This window comes from Lissotriton helveticus, assembly GCF_964261635.1.
Source record: "Lissotriton helveticus chromosome 1_1 unlocalized genomic scaffold, aLisHel1.1 SUPER_1_unloc_62, whole genome shotgun sequence".
In the NCBI taxonomy this organism is placed as follows: domain Eukaryota; kingdom Metazoa; phylum Chordata; class Amphibia; order Caudata; family Salamandridae; genus Lissotriton; species Lissotriton helveticus.
The window spans coordinates 721,461-741,953 of record NW_027611706.1 but is presented as its reverse complement, the minus strand read 5'-3'; the positions used below and the strand labels follow the sequence as shown (position 1 = coordinate 741,953).

Genomic DNA, 20,493 nt, shown 5'->3' with positions numbered 1-20,493 from the left:
ATACTCTTAAGTGCATTATAATCCTCGCGGTTAAATGCCAACTCTGGTATCGCTTTATCAAAACATGTCGAGTAAGGTGTCATACGAATTGGAATACTAACCCCTCGCCAATTCTGGCGGCGGGGTTAGCATTCCACCCTTCTAGAGGGACACGACATGCATGTAACCTATAACCCGGTTAAAAGTCAGATAGAGCCTTAGCATCCACAAAATGGATGCTGCCACCGAGACACAAGTCTGCCCTCCTGCTGCTGGGAGTCCTCCCAGAGCAGGAGATAAGGACAAAGGGTTTCCTGCCAGGGGCGGTGCCAGCACCGTCCCAGACAGGGTTTTGTGTATTGTAGGTAGGCAGGGCTTTAGAGGAAGGTGACTGCCAGTGGCACCCCGGTGCTCACTGTGCATAGGCCGGCTGAAACCAGTTCCAGGGGCACTCCAGCCCCTGGCCTGGGGAAAGCCCGCCAAGGAAGTGGGTGTAACCACCCCCCTCCTGGTCCCACCCATAGGGCAGGACCTAGTCGCGTGCCAGCCCCCTTTTCCCAGATAAAGGTAGAGACTGGCCCCCTTCCAAATCAGATCATCTTTGAATCCTGAAACTACTTTCCACGAAAGGAACTCAAGACTTCTTCCTAAGATTTCTCCCTTGTGACTAAGGAGTAGTCACCCTGCATCCGCAGGCACCATCTAAGAACACTGCGGTCTGCTGCACGTCCTTCCTCCGGAATCCGACTGCCCAGCTCGACGAGAACCGGCTTCCCTGGCACCTCTGACCTCTACCTACATCATCAGTCACGCTGAGATTCGTGGGTGTGACGAGACCTCGAGGGACCGGCCATCTTCAAGACTGCACGACTTCTGAACAGCAAGCCCGCCAAGTGAATTCCTGGTGAGTGCTTTGGGGTCCGAGAAGCCCCCACCCTGAGCAGCTCCAGCACCGAAGAGCAGCCCCCCAGCATCTCCACGATCTGCGTGGGGCCCTTCTGCTTTTTACTGCTCACCGCGTTGTTTGGCTACTAGCCCGCTGGCTTGTGGCCTTCCTGACGACGCCCGACGACATTTCTGCTGCTGGTCTGGTTGCTCCAGACTGGCCCTTGCTTCCCTCCATCGGAGAAGTACCCTGGACCCTCCTGGTCCGCCCAAGACGCCATTTTAGGTCCACCGCGTGGGCCTTGCATTTGCCAAGACTTGTTGCCCAATCCTGGGTCCAGCGACGTCGACAGCAAGAACCTTCGTGGGACAGCTCGCACCTCCATCCTGGTCGCCGACAACGCCTCCTGGTCCGAGAGACTGCAGAGCCCAGCCGTGCCTACTCACCTGACTGCGGTGACTTCGCCCGGTGCCATCCTGGTGCCCACTTAATCACTGGCTAGTGATTCAAGAACTTGGTCCCCTCTGCTTTCAGGTTTTCTTCTTCCCTGATCCAGGCTTGGATCCATCGAACTTTTCTTCACTGGTCGCCTGCCAGCAACTTCTTCCTTCCAGGCTCCTGGTCCGGCAACGAGATCCCCGACGTCTTTTCAGACCTATGCAGCTGCAGCCCCTGGGCTAGGTAACTTCGGCACTTCGGTGTCCCAGCATAGCCTCACTATCCTAGGGTCAGGATCCACTGTCGTTTTCTTCCTACCAGGTCGGGTTCGCCCGTGAACACTAACTTTGCCTTTACTAGCTTCCATAGACTTTGTCCCGCATCCCGCGTGAGAGTGCACACTCTGCACCCGAGTCCCCTGGGCCTCCTAGTAGTAATCTAACGATTCCCTAGTCCAGTCCTAGCGATTCCAAAGCCTATTAGAACTGTTACTTACCTGCTAGTAATTCGCATTCCACTTTTAGAATATATGGTTTTTCGTGCCCCTCGGGCATTTGTGTATAACGTGCTAACTTAAGTATTTTCGTAAGAGTTTTGTTGTGTGCTTAGCACCCTGTCCTCATAAAGAGTACAGGGTTGTTGTGATTCTAATAAATACATTGTTTATTTTCATAACACTTGTGTGGTGTCCTTTCACTGGGTGTTCAAGGGGTAATGTGATGGTAAAACAGCTGGCTTAACACGCCCTCTAGAGTCTTAGCCTTAGACTGCTCGTATCCATGCTACTAGGATAGCTGGTCTATAAGGTTGACTTACAACCAATCATCAATAAGGGTTGTTTGGACTGATATATAGTGATCACTAGAATAGTGAGCACTGCACATCAGGCCAACTTCTCACATTGGTGAGCAGCGGTTGGGATTTGAGCTTGCTGTTGTTTTACCACACATGCCCTAAGAATATCTTGTGAAAGATCACATAAGTACTAAAGGTACATATAACTTAGCTTAGAATACTCTGAGTTCTACTGAACCAGCTGTTGTAGCTCCTAGGGCCTAGCACACCCTAAACTACAACTCTAGCAAGGGATCAGTAGGCAAACATATAGTGTAGGTAAGTGCACCACTTACACCTCACTAGAAAAGCATGTCGACTCAGGGGGACTCTACTGAGACTCCCCTGGTCAGTGATGACCCTCCACAGGTCACTTCAAGATATGCAGCTCTCAGTTTCCATGAGATGAGACAGATCTGTGTCTCCAGAAAACTGAAGCAGGGGTCTAACCCCACCATTCCCTTTCTGATAGGTCTCTTAGAGACATATGATGCCAGAAGGCTTTCTCAGTTACATGAGAACATGCCAGCCTTAGAGGGAACCTCTGAGGATCCAGACCTCCCCAACATTGCTACTGCAGTTGAGGAGGAGGATCAAGAGGTACTCTCTGGGGATGAGGTAGACAAAGGTCTTGAGGTAGTCAGAAGGCTAACTAGGACCAACTTAGACTTACTTGGGCTAGGATCTGGGGGCCCCCCAGTACTAACCCGAAGTGGGCCTAACCTTGGAGTTAGGAGAGATAGATCTCTTTCTAGGGACTCCAATAGATCTCTGCACTCTAATGCCTCTTCTCAGGGGAGAAGGAATCCTCCACAGAGGAGATTTACTTCCCCTCAGAGAAGGGAGCATGAAGCTAGGATGAGACAAGCTGAACTGAGGATTGAAAGGGAAGAACTTGCCCTGGCCAAAGAGAAGCTTGCCTTTGCTAGGGAGCAGCAGATGAGTGGGTTAGCACCCACTGGTGGCAGCAATCTCCCAAGAGATAGAGAGAAGGGTTTAGATACTAAACAACTGACTAAAATAGTGCCCCCCTTTGAGCAAGGGGATGATATCCAGAAATGGATGGCTGCTCTGGAGAGGGCCTGCACTGTGCAGTGCATTCCCCAGAGTCAGTGGGCAGCTATACTGTGGCTCTCCTTTGATGGTAAAGGTAGAGATAAGCTCCTCACTACAAGAGTGGAGGATGCTAACAATTACCAGGTCCTGAAAAATACACTGGTTGATGGGTTTGGTTTAACCACTGAGCAGTACAGGTTGCTGTTCAGAGACACCCAGAAAACTCAGTCTCAGGACTGGTCTGATTTCGTGGATTGTGCCACTAAGGCTTTGGAGGGCTGGTTGCTGGGTAGCAAGGTTACAGATTACACAGGATTGTATAATCTAATGATGAGAGAGCAAGTCTTAAATAATTGTCAGAACCAGTTATTACACCAGCACCTGGTAGACTCTGATCTGACCTCTCCACAAGAATTGGGTAAGAGGGCAGACAAATGGGTCAGAACCAGGATTAGGCCCAAGAACCAAGGTGGTGACCAGAAAAAGGAATCAACCAAGCCTCAAGAGAAGGGTGGGAATAAATCTACAGATCAAACCACATCAGGGCCCCAAAAATCCTCTGAGGGGGGTGGGTCCCAGAATCCTTCCAATAACCAGAAGAAACCTTATTGTTATCCCTGTAAACAGGTGGGTCATTTAAAAACTGACAGCAGTTGCCCAAAGAATAACAATAAGGAAAACATACCCCCAAGTAACATTCCCAAACCTCCTGTTACTACTAGTAGTAATCCCCCAGGTGGTGGGAGTGCCCCCAAGAATTTGGGTGCATTTACTTTGGGAGTTCCTGGGGACTCTGGCCTAACCAGGTCCCCTGACTTAGATACTCTTGTCTGTGAGACTGGCATGGGGTTTGCCAACTTCACCACTTGTCCCAACACTTTGGGCAAGTACAGACAGGAGCCCCTCATCAATGGTATAAAAGTTGAGGCCTATAGAGATACAGGGGCTAGCATCACTATGGTGACTGAGAGTCTAGTCCCCTCAAGGCAACTTTTACCTGGTGCCACATACCAGGTGACCAATATTGATGGAGTACAGAGAGATCATCCCATGGCAGTGGTCAATCTCAGCTGGGGAGGTGTCACTGGCCACAAGAGAGAGGCAGTGTCACCAAACTTGCCTGTAGATTGCCTACTGGGGAATGATTTGGAGCTCTCAGCCTGGGCTGAAGTAGAGCAAGAAACCCATTCTAGAATGGTAAACCCCCATGGTAAGGTTAGTGGGGCAGTGTTAGTCACAGCCCCAGTCCAAGATGTCCTCCCTGAACAGGTCAGGAGGGTTGTGCCAGTCACAACCCAATCTCAGACAACTTCCTTCCCAGAACAGGTTGTCAAGGCTGTCATGGTAACAGCCCACACCCAAACTGAGCCCCCTCCTGAAAAGGTTGGGAGAGTTGTGATGGCCACAGCTCAAACTCAGACAGATGATAGTGTTGTGAAGCCTGAAACTATGGATCACTCCACTCAGACAGAGAGTATTGAGGAGGAAGAGAAATCTCCCTCCCACCAGACTTTAGGAAAGGATCAGCCTCCTCAGGGAACTGATCTGACCCCTTGTGAAGAAACTGCCACAGAGGTAGTCAGGCCTAGCCTGGCAGAACCCCTGATGTCAGTGGACCCTTCCAAGGTGGGACCCAGTCTGGAGCAGGTAACCTGCCCCTCTCTACCCTGCCTCAGTCAGCCCGGGGCTGTAGAGGTCAGGGAGGCCAGTGTTGGACCCCAAAGGGCCCCCTGTCCAAAAGAATTCCCCAATCAGCAGATTAAGGGCACTGAAGCTAGTAGACCTAGCCAAGTGAAAATAAGAGACACTCCTGAGGGATCCCCCTTAAAATTAGTTAGGGACCTCCCACAGATGGACACTGTTGGGCACAGCCAAACTTGGGACCTGAGGGCCCCAGACCTGAACTGTCCCTCCAGTAAGCCAAACAGAGGGACCCAACCTCCAGCTGTAGGTAGCCAGAGGTTGACCCTGAGAGCCCAAAACAACTCAGTCTTGGAAAGAAAGGCCTCTATGGTGGATAATGATTGGAGGAAGCTGAGCCCAAAGTTAGTGGAGCCTCACTTCAGTACTCCATTTCAGCACCAGCCTTTTTCTTTGACAAAACACACCACAGGTAGAGATTCCCTATGGTGGAGACCCTCAGACACCCTTAGGGTGAGGGATTGCTTAGTGGACCATGACATAGGGGGTAACCATGCCAGTGCTGGTACTTCCTTAAATGGCCACTTAGGCAATATAGGCTTACCTGGACAAGGATAGCCTTATCTCCTTTCGTTTGGGGGGGGGGTTATGTAGGAAGGTAGATCCCTGACTATGGTTGCCCCCAACTTTTTGCCTGGTGTTTTGCTGGTTTTCTGACTTAGTTGACCTGAGGCCCTGCTGTTCAGGACCTCAGGCCCACTGCTCTCTCTGTAAAATGGATTCCATGTACCTTAGGTACATATCTAAATTGGATACTGAGCCACCTTATCAGTCCCTGTACAGTGGACCTTAGGTACCCAGGACATAGGTGTACCCAGGGCCTACCAGGGGCTGCAGCATGTATTATGCCACCCCTGGCTGGCCATCCAAATCTGACACAACTGGCTGCTTGACAGCTGGGGCAAGGTGGTGTAATCACCCTTTGCTTTAGATATAGTATACCTATATCTAACCCTAAAATGGACACACAGATCTCCTATCAGTCACTCCTATGGCAGGCCTTAACAATCCTGAAGGCAGAGTGCTTGGAATCGTGTGAGATGGTGCTCTGGCATGAGCTGAGCCTGTCTGCGGCTTTCGGGATCTATCCCTTAGCCGTTTCCATGATATCGCATACCATATACTCTTAAGTGCATTATAATCCTCGCGGTTAAATGCCAACTCTGGTATCGCTTTATCAAAACATGTCGAGTAAGGTGTCATACGAATTGGAATACTAACCCCTCGCCAATTCTGGCGACGGGGTTAGCATTCCACCCTTCTAGAGGGACACGACATGCATGTAACCTATAACCCGGTTAAAAGTCAGACAGAGCCTTAGCATCCACAAAATGGATGCTGCCACCGAGACACAAGTCTGCCCTCCTGCTGCTGGGAGTCCTCCCAGAGCAGGAGATAAGGACAAAGGGTTTCCTGCCAGGGGCGGTGCCAGCACCGTCCCAGGCAGGGTTTTGTGTATTGTAGGTAGGCAGGGCTTTAGAGGAAGGTGACTGCCAGTGGCACCCCGGTGCTCACTGTGCATAGGCCGGCTGAAACCAGTTCCAGGGGCACTCCAGCCCCTGGCCTGGGGAAAGCCCGCCAAGGAAGTGGGTGTAACCACCCCCCTACTGGTCCCACCCATAGGGCAGGACCTAGTCGCGTGCCAGCCCCCTTTTCCCAGATAAAGGTAGAGACTGGCCCCCTTCCAAATCAGATCATCTTTGAATCCTGAAACTACTTTCCACGAAAGGAACTCAAGACTTCTTCCTAAGATTTCTCCCTTGTGACTAAGGAGTAGTCACCCTGCATCCGCAGGCACCATCTAAGAACACTGCGGTCTGCTGCACGTCCTTCCTCCGGAATCCGACTGCCCAGCTCGACGAGAACCGGCTTCCCTGGCACCTCTGACCTCTACCTACATCATCAGTCAGGCTGAGATTCGTGGGTGTGACGAGACCTCGAGGGACCGGCCATCTTCAAGACTGCACGACTTCTGAACAGCAAGCCCGCCAAGTGAATTCCTGGTGAGTGCTTTGGGGTCCGAGAAGCCCCCACCCTGAGCAGCTCCAGCACCGAAGAGCAGCCCCCCAGCATCTCCACGATCTGCGTGGGGCCCTTCTGCTTTTTACTGCTCACCGCGTTGTTTGGCTACTAGCCCGCTGGCTTGTGGCCTTCCTGACGACGCCCGACGACATTTCTGCTGCTGGTCTGGTTGCTCCAGACTGGCCCTTGCTTCCCTCCATCGGAGAAGTACCCTGGACCCTCCTGGTCCGCCCAAGACGCCATTTTAGGTCCACCGCGTGGGCCTTGCATTTGCCAAGACTTGTTGCCCAATCCTGGGTCCAGCGACGTCGACAGCAAGAACCTTCGTGGGACAGCTCGCACCTCCATCCTGGTCGCCGACAACGCCTCCTGGTCCGAGAGACTGCAGAGCCCAGCCGTGCCCACTCACCTGACTGCGGTGACTTCGCCCGGTGCCATCCTGGTGCCCACTTAATCACTGGCTAGTGATTCAAGAACTTGGTCCCCTCTGCTTTCAGGTTTTCTTCTTCCCTGATCCAGGCTTGGATCCATCGAACTTTTCTTCACTGGTCGCCTGCCAGCAACTTCTTCCTTCCAGGCTCCTGGTCCGGCAACGAGATCCCCGACGTCTTTTCAGACCTATGCAGCTGCAGCCCCTGGGCTAGGTAACTTCGGCACTTCGGTGTCCCAGCATAGCCTCACTATCCTAGGGTCAGGATCCACTGTCGTTTTCTTCCTACCAGGTCGGGTTCGCCCGTGAACACTAACTTTGCCTTTACTAGCTTCCATAGACTTTGTCCCGCATCCCGCGTGAGAGTGCACACTCTGCACCCGAGTCCCCTGGGCCTCCTAGTAGTAATCTAACGATTCCCTAGTCCAGTCCTAGCGATTCCAAAGCCTATTAGAACTGTTACTTACCTGCTAGTAATTCGCATTCCACTTTTAGAATATATGGTTTTTCGTGCCCCTCGGGCATTTGTGTATAACGTGCTAACTTAAGTATTTTCGTAAGAGTTTTGTTGTGTGCTTAGCACCCTGTCCTCATAAAGAGTACAGGGTTGTTGTGATTCTAATAAATACATTGTTTATTTTCATAACACTTGTGTGGTGTCCTTTCACTGGGTGTTCAAGGGGTAATGTGATGGTAAAACAGCTGGCTTAACACGCCCTCTAGAGTCTTAGCCTTAGACTGCTCGTATCCATGCTACTAGGATAGCTGGTCTATAAGGTTGACTTACAACCAATCATCAATAAGGGTTGTTTGGACTGATATATAGTGATCACTAGAATAGTGAGCACTGCACATCAGGCCAACTTCTCACACCGAGCTATCCTGAAAGTCCCAATAAGGGCTCATTTGAAGCTTCAAGCTCAGTCAGGGCTCCAGGATGATGGACACATTCTCTAGAATATCCCCCTCGGTCACACAATCTGCACAGACTACAAGAATGCATAGTGCTCTGTGGGGCCACGGGCGAGGGGCCCGAGATCTGGCGTCTGTGCTCCGGCTAGCCGTGTTTCAACGTGCCCAGGACAGGCCTTCCCTGCTTGGCTGGGTAAGGAACCTGTGATTAGGCCCTGGGTCAGAGCTCCAGTTGGCCCCGGGGTGGAAGCCCCTATCATGGGCTCAATTCTCCAGGCCGCCCTGGTGTGAAGGGCCACGGATGGGATCCCAAAGGTCCCTGGAAGCACACCCCTGATTGGCTGGAAAAGCTCTAATTGGCCCCTGAGTCTGAGCTCAATCAGGCCTGTGGTGGAACCCTCTACCCTGGGCTCCCTTCCCCAGCCCAGCCTGCTGTGTCACCCAAGTCAAGCCAAGTCAAGTCAGAATTTATATAGCGCACTACATACCCATAGGGTCTCAAGGCGCTTGAGGAAGGGGGGGGAGGTTTACTTATCGAATATCCATGTTTTAAGTTGTTTTCTGAAGGCTAGGTGGTTTTGAGTAAGGCGGAGGTGGATGGGAAGGGAATTCCAGGTCTTGGCCGCTAAGTAGGAGAAGGATCTTCCTCCCATGGTGGCTTTGTGGATGCGCGGAACAGCGGCGAGAGCTTGGTTGGACGAACGCAGCTGGCGGGTGGGGGTGTAAATGGAAAGGCGCGTGTTGAGACAATCAGGTCCAAGTTCGTATAGGGCTTTGTGTGCGTGGGTGAGGAGACGGAACGTTATTCTCTTGTTGACGGGGAGCCAGTGAAGGTCTTTCAGGTGAGCGGAAATGTGGTCTGTGCGGGGGATGTCTAGTATGAGTCTGGCTGAAGCATTTTGGATGCGTTGGAGTTTTTTCTGTAGTTTTGCGGTGGAACCGGCGTAAAGGGTGTTTCTGTAGTCCAGACGGCTTGTAACCAGTGCGTGGGTGACCGTTTTTCTTGTTTCGGTGGGGATCCAGTGAAATTTTTTTTGAGCATGCGTAGGATGTTGAAGCATGAGGATGAGACGGCGTTGGCTTGTCTGGTCATCGAGAGTGAGGAGTCCAGGATGATGCCCAGGTTTCGTGCGTGGTCCGTCGGTATGGGGGCTTTTCCTAGGGCCGTTGGCCACCAAGAGTCGTCCCAGGCGGAGGGGGATGAGCCTAAGATGAGGACTTCCGTTTTGTCCGAGTTCAGGTTCAGACGGCTGTGCTTCATCCACTCGGCTACTTCTTTCATCCCTTCATGTAGGTTGGTTTTGGCGGTGGTTGGGTCTTTGGTGAGTGAGAGGATCAGCTGAGTGTCATCAGCGTAGGAGATGATGTTGAGGTTGTGTTGACGTGCGATGGTTGCGAGGGGGCTCATGTAGACGTTGAATAGGGTGGGGCTGAGTGATGATCCTTGCGGGACGCCGCAGATGACTTCGGTGGCCTCTGACTTAAAAGGGGGGAGGCGGACTCTCTGAGTTCTTCCAGCGAGGAACGAAATGATCCAGTCCAATGCTTTTCCTTGAATTCCGATGTTTCTGAGGCGTTGTATCAGGGTGCTATGGCAGACTGTGTCGAAGGCTGCGGAGAGGTCAAGGAGGATAAGGGCGAATGTGTCTCCGTTGTCCAGTAGTGTTCGAATGTCGTCTGTTGCTGCGATGAGGGCGGTCTCGGTGCTGTGTTTGGCTCGGAAGCCAGACTGTGAGGAGTCGAGTGATTTGTTGGTTTCGAGGAAGGTGGCGAGCTGATTGTTAATGGCTTTCTCAATGACTTTGGCAGGGAATGGGAGGAGCGAGATGGGGCGGTAGTTTTTGAGTTCGGTGGGGTCAGCTGTGGGTTTTTTCAGAAGGGCGCTGAGTTCGGCGTGTTTCCAGCTTTCTGGGAATGTGGTGGAGTTAAGGGAGTAGTTGATGACATCTCGGAGATGGGGTGCGATAATGGAGTCTGCTTTGTTGAAGATGTGATGGGGACATGGGTCTGTAGGGGATCCTGAGTGGATGGAGTTAATCAGGCGAATGGTCTCTTCTGTGGTGATTGGGTTCCATTCGAAAAGGATATTCGGAGGAGGTAACGGTTCGGAGGTGAGTGGGGTGGACTGGTTTACCGGTTGGTTGTCAAAGCTGTTATGGACGTCGGCGATTTTGTCATGAAAGAATGAGGCCAGGGAGTCGCAGAGGACTTGAGAGGGGGTGATGTCGTTAGAGTTGGCGGTGTGGTTGGTGAATTCTTTGATGATGTTGAAAAGTTCCTTGCTGTTGTGGGCGTTGTTGTCTAGTCGGTCTTTGAGTGCTGATTTCTTGGCTGTCCGGATTAGTTGGTGGTGTTTGCGGGTGGCGTTTTTGAAGGCGGCTTGGGTGATAGTGTTTGGGTCTGTTTTCCAAGATTTCTCAAGGGAACGACAGAGCTTTTTGGATTTCTTAGTGTCATCGTTGAACCAGGGGGCGTTCTTGCTTCCTTGCTTGATTTGATGTTTTTTCAAGGGTGCTAATTTGTCGGCGGTTTGGGTTAACCATTGTGTGAGGTTGATGGCGGCTTGGTTAGGGTTCGTTGAATAGGCAGGGGGTTTTTGAAGAAGCGATGTTGAGATCTGGTCGATGGTGATTTTGTTCCAATTTCTTCGCAGAGTTGGTTGAGAGTTGTTGTGGATCGAGGTCTTATTGTAAATAAAGTGGATGCAGCTGTGGTCCGTCCAGTGGAGGGGTGTGGTATGAGTGAAGGAGATATGTTTGCTGGAAGTGAAGATAGGGTCGAGTGTGTGTCCTGCATAGTGTGTGGGGGTGTTAACAAGTTGTTTGAGTCCGAGATTGGCGAGATTGTCCAGAAGGGTGGTGGTGTTACTGTTGTTGCTCTTTTCCAGATGGAAATTGAGGTCTCCCAGTAGAATGTATTCTTCTGAAGGGAGGGCGTGTGGGGTGATAAAGTCAGTGATGTCTTCGCTGAATTTTGTACGGGGTCCTGGTGGCCTGTAGAGGAGGGTGCCTCTGAGTGTTGTCTTGGGGTCGGTGTGGATCTGGAAGTGAAGGTGTTCGGCGATAGTGAGGTTGTCATCTGAGCTGGTTGAGACGCGGATGGTGTTCTTGTGGACGATGGCGATGCCTCCTCCTGTTTGGATGGGGCGGTCCTCAGGACCCAGGACAGGCTCTTGTACACTTGGGAGGGGGTCCTTTACCTGCACGGGCAGCTTTTGCCCCCCCATTGGTCTGATCAGAGTGGATAGGGTCAAATGGTGCCTGGCACTGATGCCGCTTGGCTGCCCAGGTCCTGTGAATAGTCTGTTTCCTTTCTGCGCCCAGTACCGTTCTGCAGCGGCTCCCAAGGACCGTTCCATGGGGTGTCCCGGACACCCAGGCCAGCACCAATGTGTCTCACTCAGGCTGCCACTCAGCCGCCTCTCTCGTCCATTCGCAGAGCAGGCTGGGCTCGCCAGTACCCAGGAGAGGGCCCTGTCCCCACAGTGCTGAGCAGGCAAGCCTGGGCTCCACAGCAGGCTTCTGAGGGGTGCCCTGTCCCCCCCAGTGCCGAGCAGGCAAGCCTGGGCTCCCACAGCAGGCTTCTGAGGGGGGGCCTGTCCCCCCCAGTGCTGAGCTGGCAAGCATGGGCTCCCACAGCTGGCTTCTGGGGGGTGCCCTGTCCTCCCCAGTGCTGAGCAGGCAAATCTGGGCTCCCACAGCAGGCTTCTGAGGGGTGCCCTGTCCCCCCAGTGCTGAGCAGGCAAGCCAGGGCTCCACAGCAGGCTTCTGAGGGGTGCCCTGTCCCCCCCGTGCTGAGCAGGCAAGCCTAGGCTCCGCAGCAGGCTTCTGAGGGGTGCCCTGTCCCCCCAGTGCTGATCAGGCAAGCCTGGGATCCCGCAGCAGGCTTCTGAGGGGGCCCTGTCCCCCCAGTGCTGAGCAGGCAAGCCTGGGATCCCGCAGCAGGCTTCTGAGGGGGGCCTGTCCCCCCAGTGCTGAGCAGGCAAGCCTGGGCTCCCGCAGCAGGCTTCTGAGGGGGGCCCTGTCCCTCCCAGTGCCGAGCAGGCAAGCCTGGGCTCCAGAGCAGGCTCCCGAGGGGGGCCCTGTCCCCCCAGTGCTGAGCAGGCAAGCCTAGGCTCTGCAGCAGGCTTTTGAGGGGTGCCCTATCCCCCCAGTGCTGAGCAGGCAAGCCTGGGCTCCCACAGCAGGCTTCTGAGGGGTGCCTGTTCCCCAGTCCTGAGCAGGCAAGCCTGGGCTCCCGCAGCAGGCATCTGAGGGGGGCCCTGTCCCCCCAGTGCTGTGGGAGAGGTGTGGCGCCGCGGCCAGGGCGACTGACGCTGGAATCTGGGGATCACGGTTCGATCCCCAGCGCCGGCGGCAGGTTAGCCCAGCACCATGTGACTCTGGGCAATAGCTTGCTTAATCTTCCCGACGGCCCCCAGCGCCTAGAGACCCTAACGGGTGATTGTGCGCTTTACAAATGTGGATTATTATTATTATTATTAGCAAGCAAGCATGGGCTCACGCAGCAGGCTTCTGAGGGGGGGGGCCTGTCCCCCCCCCAGTGCTGAGCAGGCAAGCCTGGGCTCCCGCAGCAGGCTTCTGAGGGGTGCCCTGTCCCCCCAGTGCTGAGCAGGCAAGCATGGGCTCCCACAGCAGGCTTCTGAGGGGTGCCCTGTCCCCCCAGTGCTGAGCAGGCAAGCCTGGGCTCCACAGCAGGTTCTGAGGGGTGCCCTGCCCCCCCAGTGCTGATCAGGCAAGCCTGGGATCCCACAGCAGGCTTCTGAGGGGGCCCTGTCCCCCCAGTGCTGAGCAGGCAAGCCTGGGATCCCGCAGCAGGCTTCTGAGGGGGGCCCTGTCCCCACCAGTGCTGAACAGGCAAGCTCGGGCTCCCACAGCAGGCTTCTGGGGGGGGGCCTGTCCCCCCAGTGCTGAGCAGGCAAGCATGGGCTCCCACAGCAGGCTTCTGGGGGGGGGCCTGTCCCCCTAGTGCTGAGCAGGCAAGCCTGGGCTCCACAGCAGGCTTCTGAGGGGTGCCCTGTCCCCCCAGTACTGAGCAGGCAAGCCTGGGCTCCAGCAGCAGGCTTCTGAGGGGTGCCCTGTCCCCCCCAGTGCTGAGCAGGCAAGCATGGGCTCCGACAGCAGGCTTCTGGGGGGGGGCTGTCCCCCAGTGCTGAGCAGGCAAGCCTGGGCTCCACAGCAGGCTTCTGAAGGGTGCCCTGTCCCCCCAGTACTGAGCAGGCACGCCTGGGCTCCCGCAGCAGGCTTTCTGAGGGGTGCCCTGTCCCTCCCAGTGCTGAGCAGGCAAGCCTGGGCTCCACAGCAGACTTCTGAGAGGTGCCCTGTCCCTCACCAGTGCTGAGCAGGCAAGCCTGGGCTCCTGCAGCAGGTTTCTGGGTGGGGGGGCTGTCCCCCCAGTGCTGAGCAGGCAAGCCTGGGCTCCACAGCAGGCCTCTGAGGGGTGCCCTGTCCCCCCAGTACTGAGCAGGCAAGCCTGGGCTCCCGCAGCAGGCTTCTGAGGGGGTCCCTGTCCCCCCAGTGCTGAGCAGGCAAGCCTGGGCTCCACAGCAGGCTTCTGAGGGGGGTCCATGTCTGTCCAGGACTCTGGTCACTTTGGTCACCTGGTTGCCCAGACCATCTCGTTGCCAAGCTAACTGACCAGATAACCAGTCGGTGGCTGGCTGATCAAATGACCAGAGGGCTGGCATGGCTAACTGTCATTTGTCTCTCACCCTGGGTTCTGTAAGCCCATTTTAGTCTGGAGAATCGTCTTTCTGGCAGGCCGGAGGGCTGTGGTTGAGTGGCGGGTTAAGCTTCCTTCACTCCCCAGACCCAGAAAGGTGGAAGACACTGACCCATCCATGGCAGTGTCAGCGATGGACGGTGGAGGCGGTCACTGCCCAGGGCCTGGTGGCTACAGACTGGGTAGGACGTCTGTGGAGGGGACTTGGGACTTCAGGGAAGGCCCAATCACCAAGCAGGTCCATTACTGCCTGTACTGTTCATCAGCAGGTATCACTCAGAGGGACGCGATCTGTTGTCACTGACAGGGATTAAAGAATCAGGTGCTGGCACCACAGCAGTGGAGTCCCCTCACTAAACCCTCCCAGGACAGAGGGCACTGCCAGCCCTGTGCTATCGGAGTGAAATCCGGCTTGCATAGAATCTTCTGGGATTCAACAAACTCTGTATGACAACCCAACCCAACAGAGAAAATGAGCGAGAACAGTGACCTGTACATGTGTGCACAGGAGAGGGAGAAGGAAAGGGAACTGGAGAAGCAAGCTTGAGAAGACGGAAGCTAGTGACTAGTACACATGTGCATAGGAGAGCAGGAGGAAAGGAAACTGGAGAAGCGAGCTCAAGAGGAGAGAAGAGAGTGAGAATGACATGTTTGCGCAGGAGAGGGAGAAGAAAAGGAAACTAGAGAAGCAAGCTTGAGAGGAGAGAAGAGAGTGAGAATGACATGTGTGCGCAGGAGAGGGAGAAGAAAAGGAAACTGGAGAAGCGAGCTCGAGAGGAGAGAAGATAGTGACAAGTACATGTGTGCACAGGAGAGGGAGAAGGAAAGGGAACTAGAGAAGCGAGCTCAAGAGGAGAGAAGATAGTGACAAGTACATGTGTGCACAAGAGAGCAGGAGGAAAGGAAACTAGAGAAGCGAGCTTGAGAGGAGGGATGATAGCAATAAGTACATGTGTACACAGGAGAGAAGGAGGAAAGGAAACTAGAGAAGCGAGCTTGAGAGGAGAGAAGATAGTGACAAGTACATGTGTGCACAGGAGAGGGAGAAGGAAAGGGAACTAGAGAAGTGAGCTCAAGAGGAGAGAAGATAGTGACAAGTACATGTGTGCACAAGAGAGCAGGAGGAAAGGAAACTAGAGAAGTGAGCTTGAGAGGAGGGATGATAGCAATAAGTACATGTGTACACAGGGAGAAGGAGGAAAGGGAACTAGAGAAGCAAGCTCGAGAGGAGAGAAGATAATGACAAGTACATGTGTGCACAGGAGAGGGAGAAGAAAAGGGAACTGGAGAAGCGAGATTGAGAGGAGAGAAGATAGTGACAAGTGCATGTGTGCGCAGGAGAGCAGGAGGAAAGGAAACTAGAGAAGCGAGATTGAGAGGAGGGATGATAGCAATAAGTACATGTGTACACAGGAGAGAAGGAGGAAAGGAAACTAGAGAAGCGAGCTCGAGAGGAGAGAAGATAGTGACAAGTACATGTGTGCACAAGAGAGCAGGAGGAAAGGAAACTAGAGAAGCGAGCTTGAGAGGAGGGATGATAGCAATAAGTACATGTGTACACAGGAGAGAAGGAGGAAAGGAAACTAGAGAAGCGAGCTCGAGAGGAGAGAAGATAGTGACAAGTACATGTGTGCACAGGAGAGGGAGAAGAAAAGGGAACTGGAGAAGCGAGCTCGAGAGGAGAGAAGATAGTGACAAGTACATGTGTGCACAGGAGAGGGAGAAGAAAAGGGAACTGGAGAAGCGAGATTGAGAGGAGAGAAGATAGTGACAAGTGCATGTGTGCGCAGGAGAGCAGGAGGAAAGGAAACTAGAGAAGCGAGATAGAGAGGAGAGAAGATACTAGTGACAAGTACATGTGTGCAGAGGAAAGGGAGAAGGAAAGGAAACTGGAGAAGCGAGCTTGAGAAGAGAGAAGATAGTGACAAGTACATGTGTGCAGAGGAGAGGGAGAAGGAAAGGAAACTGGAGATGCGAGCTTGAGAGGAGAGAAGATAGTGACAAGTACATGTGTGCAGAGGAGAGGGAGAAGAAAAAGGAACTGGAGAAGCGAGCTTGAGAAGACGGAAGCTAGAGCACTGACAGCGGGGGAAGGGGAGGTGGGCTCAAGAGGGGGTGAGTGTACAATACAATGCCTGTGACGGCCTCCATACTCCAGTTTCTCCATCCTGCTCGCTGGGTGCTCCTGCGCTCCACACATCTGTCTCTCTGCTGCGCCTTCGCTCTGGCTGTCCCTCGGGTGCAAAGTTGTAGGAGCTGCACCTTCATGGCACTCTGGGGCGCGATCTGCACCAGCGGCACCGGAGCACTCAGACATCCTGCAGGAGACACACATATTAACACACGCCCTGCACTATTATTGTGAACATTTGACTCTATTTCTAGACTCAGGATATGATATCAGGATAGCCTTTTGAGATGTTGTTGCTGCAGTCTGGGGGTGACTATGAGAGGGTTGCATTAGGAGGCAGGCTGACAGCTTGGAGGTCATGTATGCAGCAGGTCACGTTCAGCATGTATGTGTCATGGCTTGACACAGGAATATCTTGTTCAGTCCACACCACCAAGCTGCCACCACAGTTCACAAACCTTAGTTCCTTACAGCCTGCTTTAAATAATAGAACCATTATTCTGCCTTTTCTATTAGGAATAAGAAGTCATTTATATCTCATTAAATGCACACAGATTTTATGTACATCTGAACCATACTGTATTGCTTCTGATTTGAAACAATAGGACACAACTAAACCCAGCACTCCACAGGGGAGCCAAATGTACTGCTGCACCTTTAAATATCAACTAACTTAGGCACAAAAACAAGACAACATATGGCATACATACATGGAGCAAAGAAACATATAGCTGATATACATGAGGTAAGTAAAAAGAATGCATCACTGAAAGAGTTTTCTACATTCTTGCCAGCTCAGCTGGTGGAGCCCTTGATAGCCAGGCAGAAGTTGCGATCGGGACCCTCAAAGTTCACTGTGGCAACACCTCTACTCCACAGCGAGCTCTCATCTGGACGCCAAGATTTCCCACGTTTAGTACATTTTACTCAACCTGAGGAGAAGTTCTAGAAACCTCACTCCTTTCTTCTGTTACGAAAAAATGATCTGACCATACTGGTCTGTTTCAGGGTCAAGACACAAGCTGGCCAGGCTCCTGTATTTTGACTTCGAGGCAGAGCTGTACATTCCGCACATTTCTCTGGCAATAACAATCTCTGCCCTGAAAGGTACCAAGCGCGCAGCCTACACATCTTGTTCCAGCTTACCCTGCACGGTGAGGAGAGAAAACAAGTGAAGAGCAAAAACGTCCTCCTCCCCACCCTGCAACGGCATGAGAGCACAGAAGATGGAGTCAGTTACACAAGATGGAGGCAATGATCAATGTATCCTTCTTAATAGCACTGCACATTCCAAGACCATTTTTCAAAGGCCCTAAGAGTGTCGAACAGCATCAAAAGAACGCAGTGGAGTTGAGGAGGCATCAAAGAGTAAAGGGGGAGAGAGAAGAACTCAGAGCAAAAGGATGGCAGACAACCCAGAGAATAGGCGACATCCTTAAACCCCTTAGAACTGCTTAAATCTGTGTGCTTGTAATCTCGCTCTATGCTCTACTCATTTTCTTGTGCCTTTTTCATCCGTTTCAGGCCATTTGCCTCCTCTGTCGTGCATCTTGCAGCCACCGCTCCTCGGACTTTTCCTGCCTCCCAACCCCACTCCGTATCTGCTCTTCCGGACACGTCTTCTTACTGCCTCCCCACCTCTGCACCTATACACATCGCCTCCATCGCTACTCCCCCCACACAGGACCTACTTAATAGCGTGCGCTGCTTGTCCATGCTGCTGGTGTCCAAAGGCTAGCCCATCTGCGCCATTCGTGCCTGGACGGCGCCCAGCTCCACGAACCATGGTTCAATCACCCCCAGCAAAACCCTGCAGCACTTTTTCATTCACTCAGCCCAGGAAGCATCTCCTTCTGCCGCTGCCATGCCGTGCCACATACCACAGTAGGAGCTATGCTTCTCAACACATGACCTCTCAACGTGCACACAATTGAAAACTGGGACCTGCTGAGCAGCGATGCACACAACCTAGTCTTCCTGACTGAAACCTGGCACAACTCCACATTGACACCCAACATCACTGCAACAATCCTAGCACGCCACAAGATTGCACAACAGGACCACCTTCACAAGCCAAGAGGAGGACTCACAGTCATCTACAAAGACTCTGTCAAGTGCTCAATGTCCACAGAGAGCGCCGCCCTATATATGGAACATCTGCACTTCAAGCTTTCTGAGGTGGGGCTTGATGTGTGCACAACAGAGTATAACTTGCTGTTTCCCTCTGAGGCGGAAGCCGGAGGCCCTTGTGCTCTCTTGCACCTTTTTTGCACTGAAAACGATTGATTTTGCTAATTGTTTTTAGAATTGTATAATATTTTAACTGGAGCGTTTTTAACCTCCCTGACATCCCTATAGCGAGATCAATTCGCTGGGCACACCCTTTCCCAAAGCGTCGATCCACTGAGGCGCTGGGAACATTGTAAGACAACTTTGGCAGCCATCTTTGATTGGGCAGGCTCGCCGGAGAGCTCGACGCCCCTCCCGCCCTCCCAGGGTATTTAATAGAGCATTATTCGGCTCCGCGAGGTATAACTTGCTGTTTCCCTCTGAGGCGGAAGCCGGAGGCCCTTGTGCTCTCTTGCACCTTTTTTGCACTGAAAACGATTGATTTTGCTAATTGTTTTTAGAATTGTATAATATTTTAACTGGAGCGTTTTTAACCTCCCTGACATCCCTATAGCGAGATCAATTCGCTGGGCACACCCTTTCCCAAAGCGTCGATTCACTGAGGCGCTGGGAACATTGTAAGACAACTTTGGCAGCCATCTTTGATTGGGCAGGCTCGCCGGAGAGCTCGACGCCCCTCCCGCCCTCCCAGGGTATTTAATAGAGCATTATTCGGCTCCGCGAGGTATAACTTGCTGTTTCCCTCTGAGGCGGAAGCCGGAGGCCCTTGTGCTCTCTTGCACCTTTTTTGCACTGAAAACGATTGATTTTGCTAATTGTTTTTAGAATTGTATAATATTTTAACTGGAGCGTTTTTAACCTCCCTGACATCCCTATAGCGAGATCAATTCGCTGGGCACACCCTTTCCCAAAGCGTCGATCCACTGAGGCGCTGGGAACATTGTAAGACAACTTTGGCAGCCATCTTTGATTGGGCAGGCTCGCCGGAGAGCTCGACGCCCCTCCCACCCTCCTCCTGCCCCGCCCGTAGTATGTATAAAAATGTCAGTGTCACCCGTCCGCGCAGCGGGCGGGCGCAGCGGGCGCGCCGGCGGCGCGCCGGAGGCGCGCCAGAGGCAAGCCCGTCTGCGCCCGTCCGCGCCGGGACCGGGCCAAGGGCCACAACCCCTGGCCCACTTCTTTCATATAACCGGTGTACACTGCTGGAGATTGGTCCCTCCCATGCCCCGCTCTGTACCAAATACGATTTCTCCACAATGTTACCAGAGATACAAACACAATGCCAACATTGTAACACTACACTCGCGTTCACGAACTCTGTCAACCTAGCTCAAACCCGTGGAGCTGAGAAAGACACTCACGTGACCATGGCGCTAATTAACGCGCGTTCCCTGAGCAAGCACTGTCAGGAAATAGCCGATCTCATCAGCGATCTCAATTTAGATGTTCTATACATCACAGAGACCTGGTCTGATGAGGCATCTGCCCCAGATTATGTCACGGCAGCTCCATCAGGCTTCAGTGCCTATCGGCAGGACAGGCCTAAAGGGAAAGGTGGTGGGCTAGCCATTATAGCGCGAGACCATTTGGAAGTACGCTTCTCGCCTATACCCATTACCTCATGTGAAGCCATGCATTTTAATATAAAGCTGTCCCCGACCTACAACTTCAAGGGAGTGCTCCTCTATAGACCCCCTGGGAATAGATCAGCATTCCTTGATAACCTTAGTAACATCACTGAGTTTATAGCTACAGAAGAATCTACCACTATTATGGGCGACTTCAATTTCTATCTGGAGCAAAGCAGCGATAAGGATACTATCTCCCTTACGTCCGACCTAGAAATTATGGGTCTTAGTCAACTGGTCACGACCTCTACCCATCAAGCAGGTCATACGCTAGATGGAATTTTCTCAAATGTGGAAGGTCTGTGCATAACCTCAGTTCTCCCCATGACATGGACTGACCACTCAGTCATTCTTAGCAGCCTTACCATCAAAGGCTTGCCGAGAAAAAAGGCTGTTCACACGAATAGTGGCACTTTTAAAGCATGGAAGGACATCAACTCCAATGACCTTACGATGTTGTTAAATAACACTATTCCGGATTTATCCACTGACCCCAATACCGCCACCAACCAATTTCAGAAATGGTTGGCCGAAGCTACCACTCAGCTGGCACCCACCAAATCTATCTCAAAGAACAGAAACCGGCCTAAAGCTCAGTGGTATACTAAAGATTTGAAAATTCAAA

General features: G+C 52.8%; 1 protein-coding gene across 1 annotated transcript in view; it reads right to left on the bottom strand.

The window, feature by feature from the left end:
• LOC144806324 (NACHT, LRR and PYD domains-containing protein 3-like) overlaps positions 1 to 20,493 on the bottom strand; it is a 131,245-nt gene that overhangs the window by 53,540 nt on the left and 57,212 nt on the right. The window contains exon 2 of the mRNA XM_078672712.1: positions 16,133 to 16,297. Within this exon, the coding sequence (XP_078528838.1) occupies positions 16,133 to 16,296 (164 nt within the window). The 5' untranslated portion in view covers position 16,297. The remainder of the gene's footprint in view (positions 1 to 16,132; positions 16,298 to 20,493) is intronic.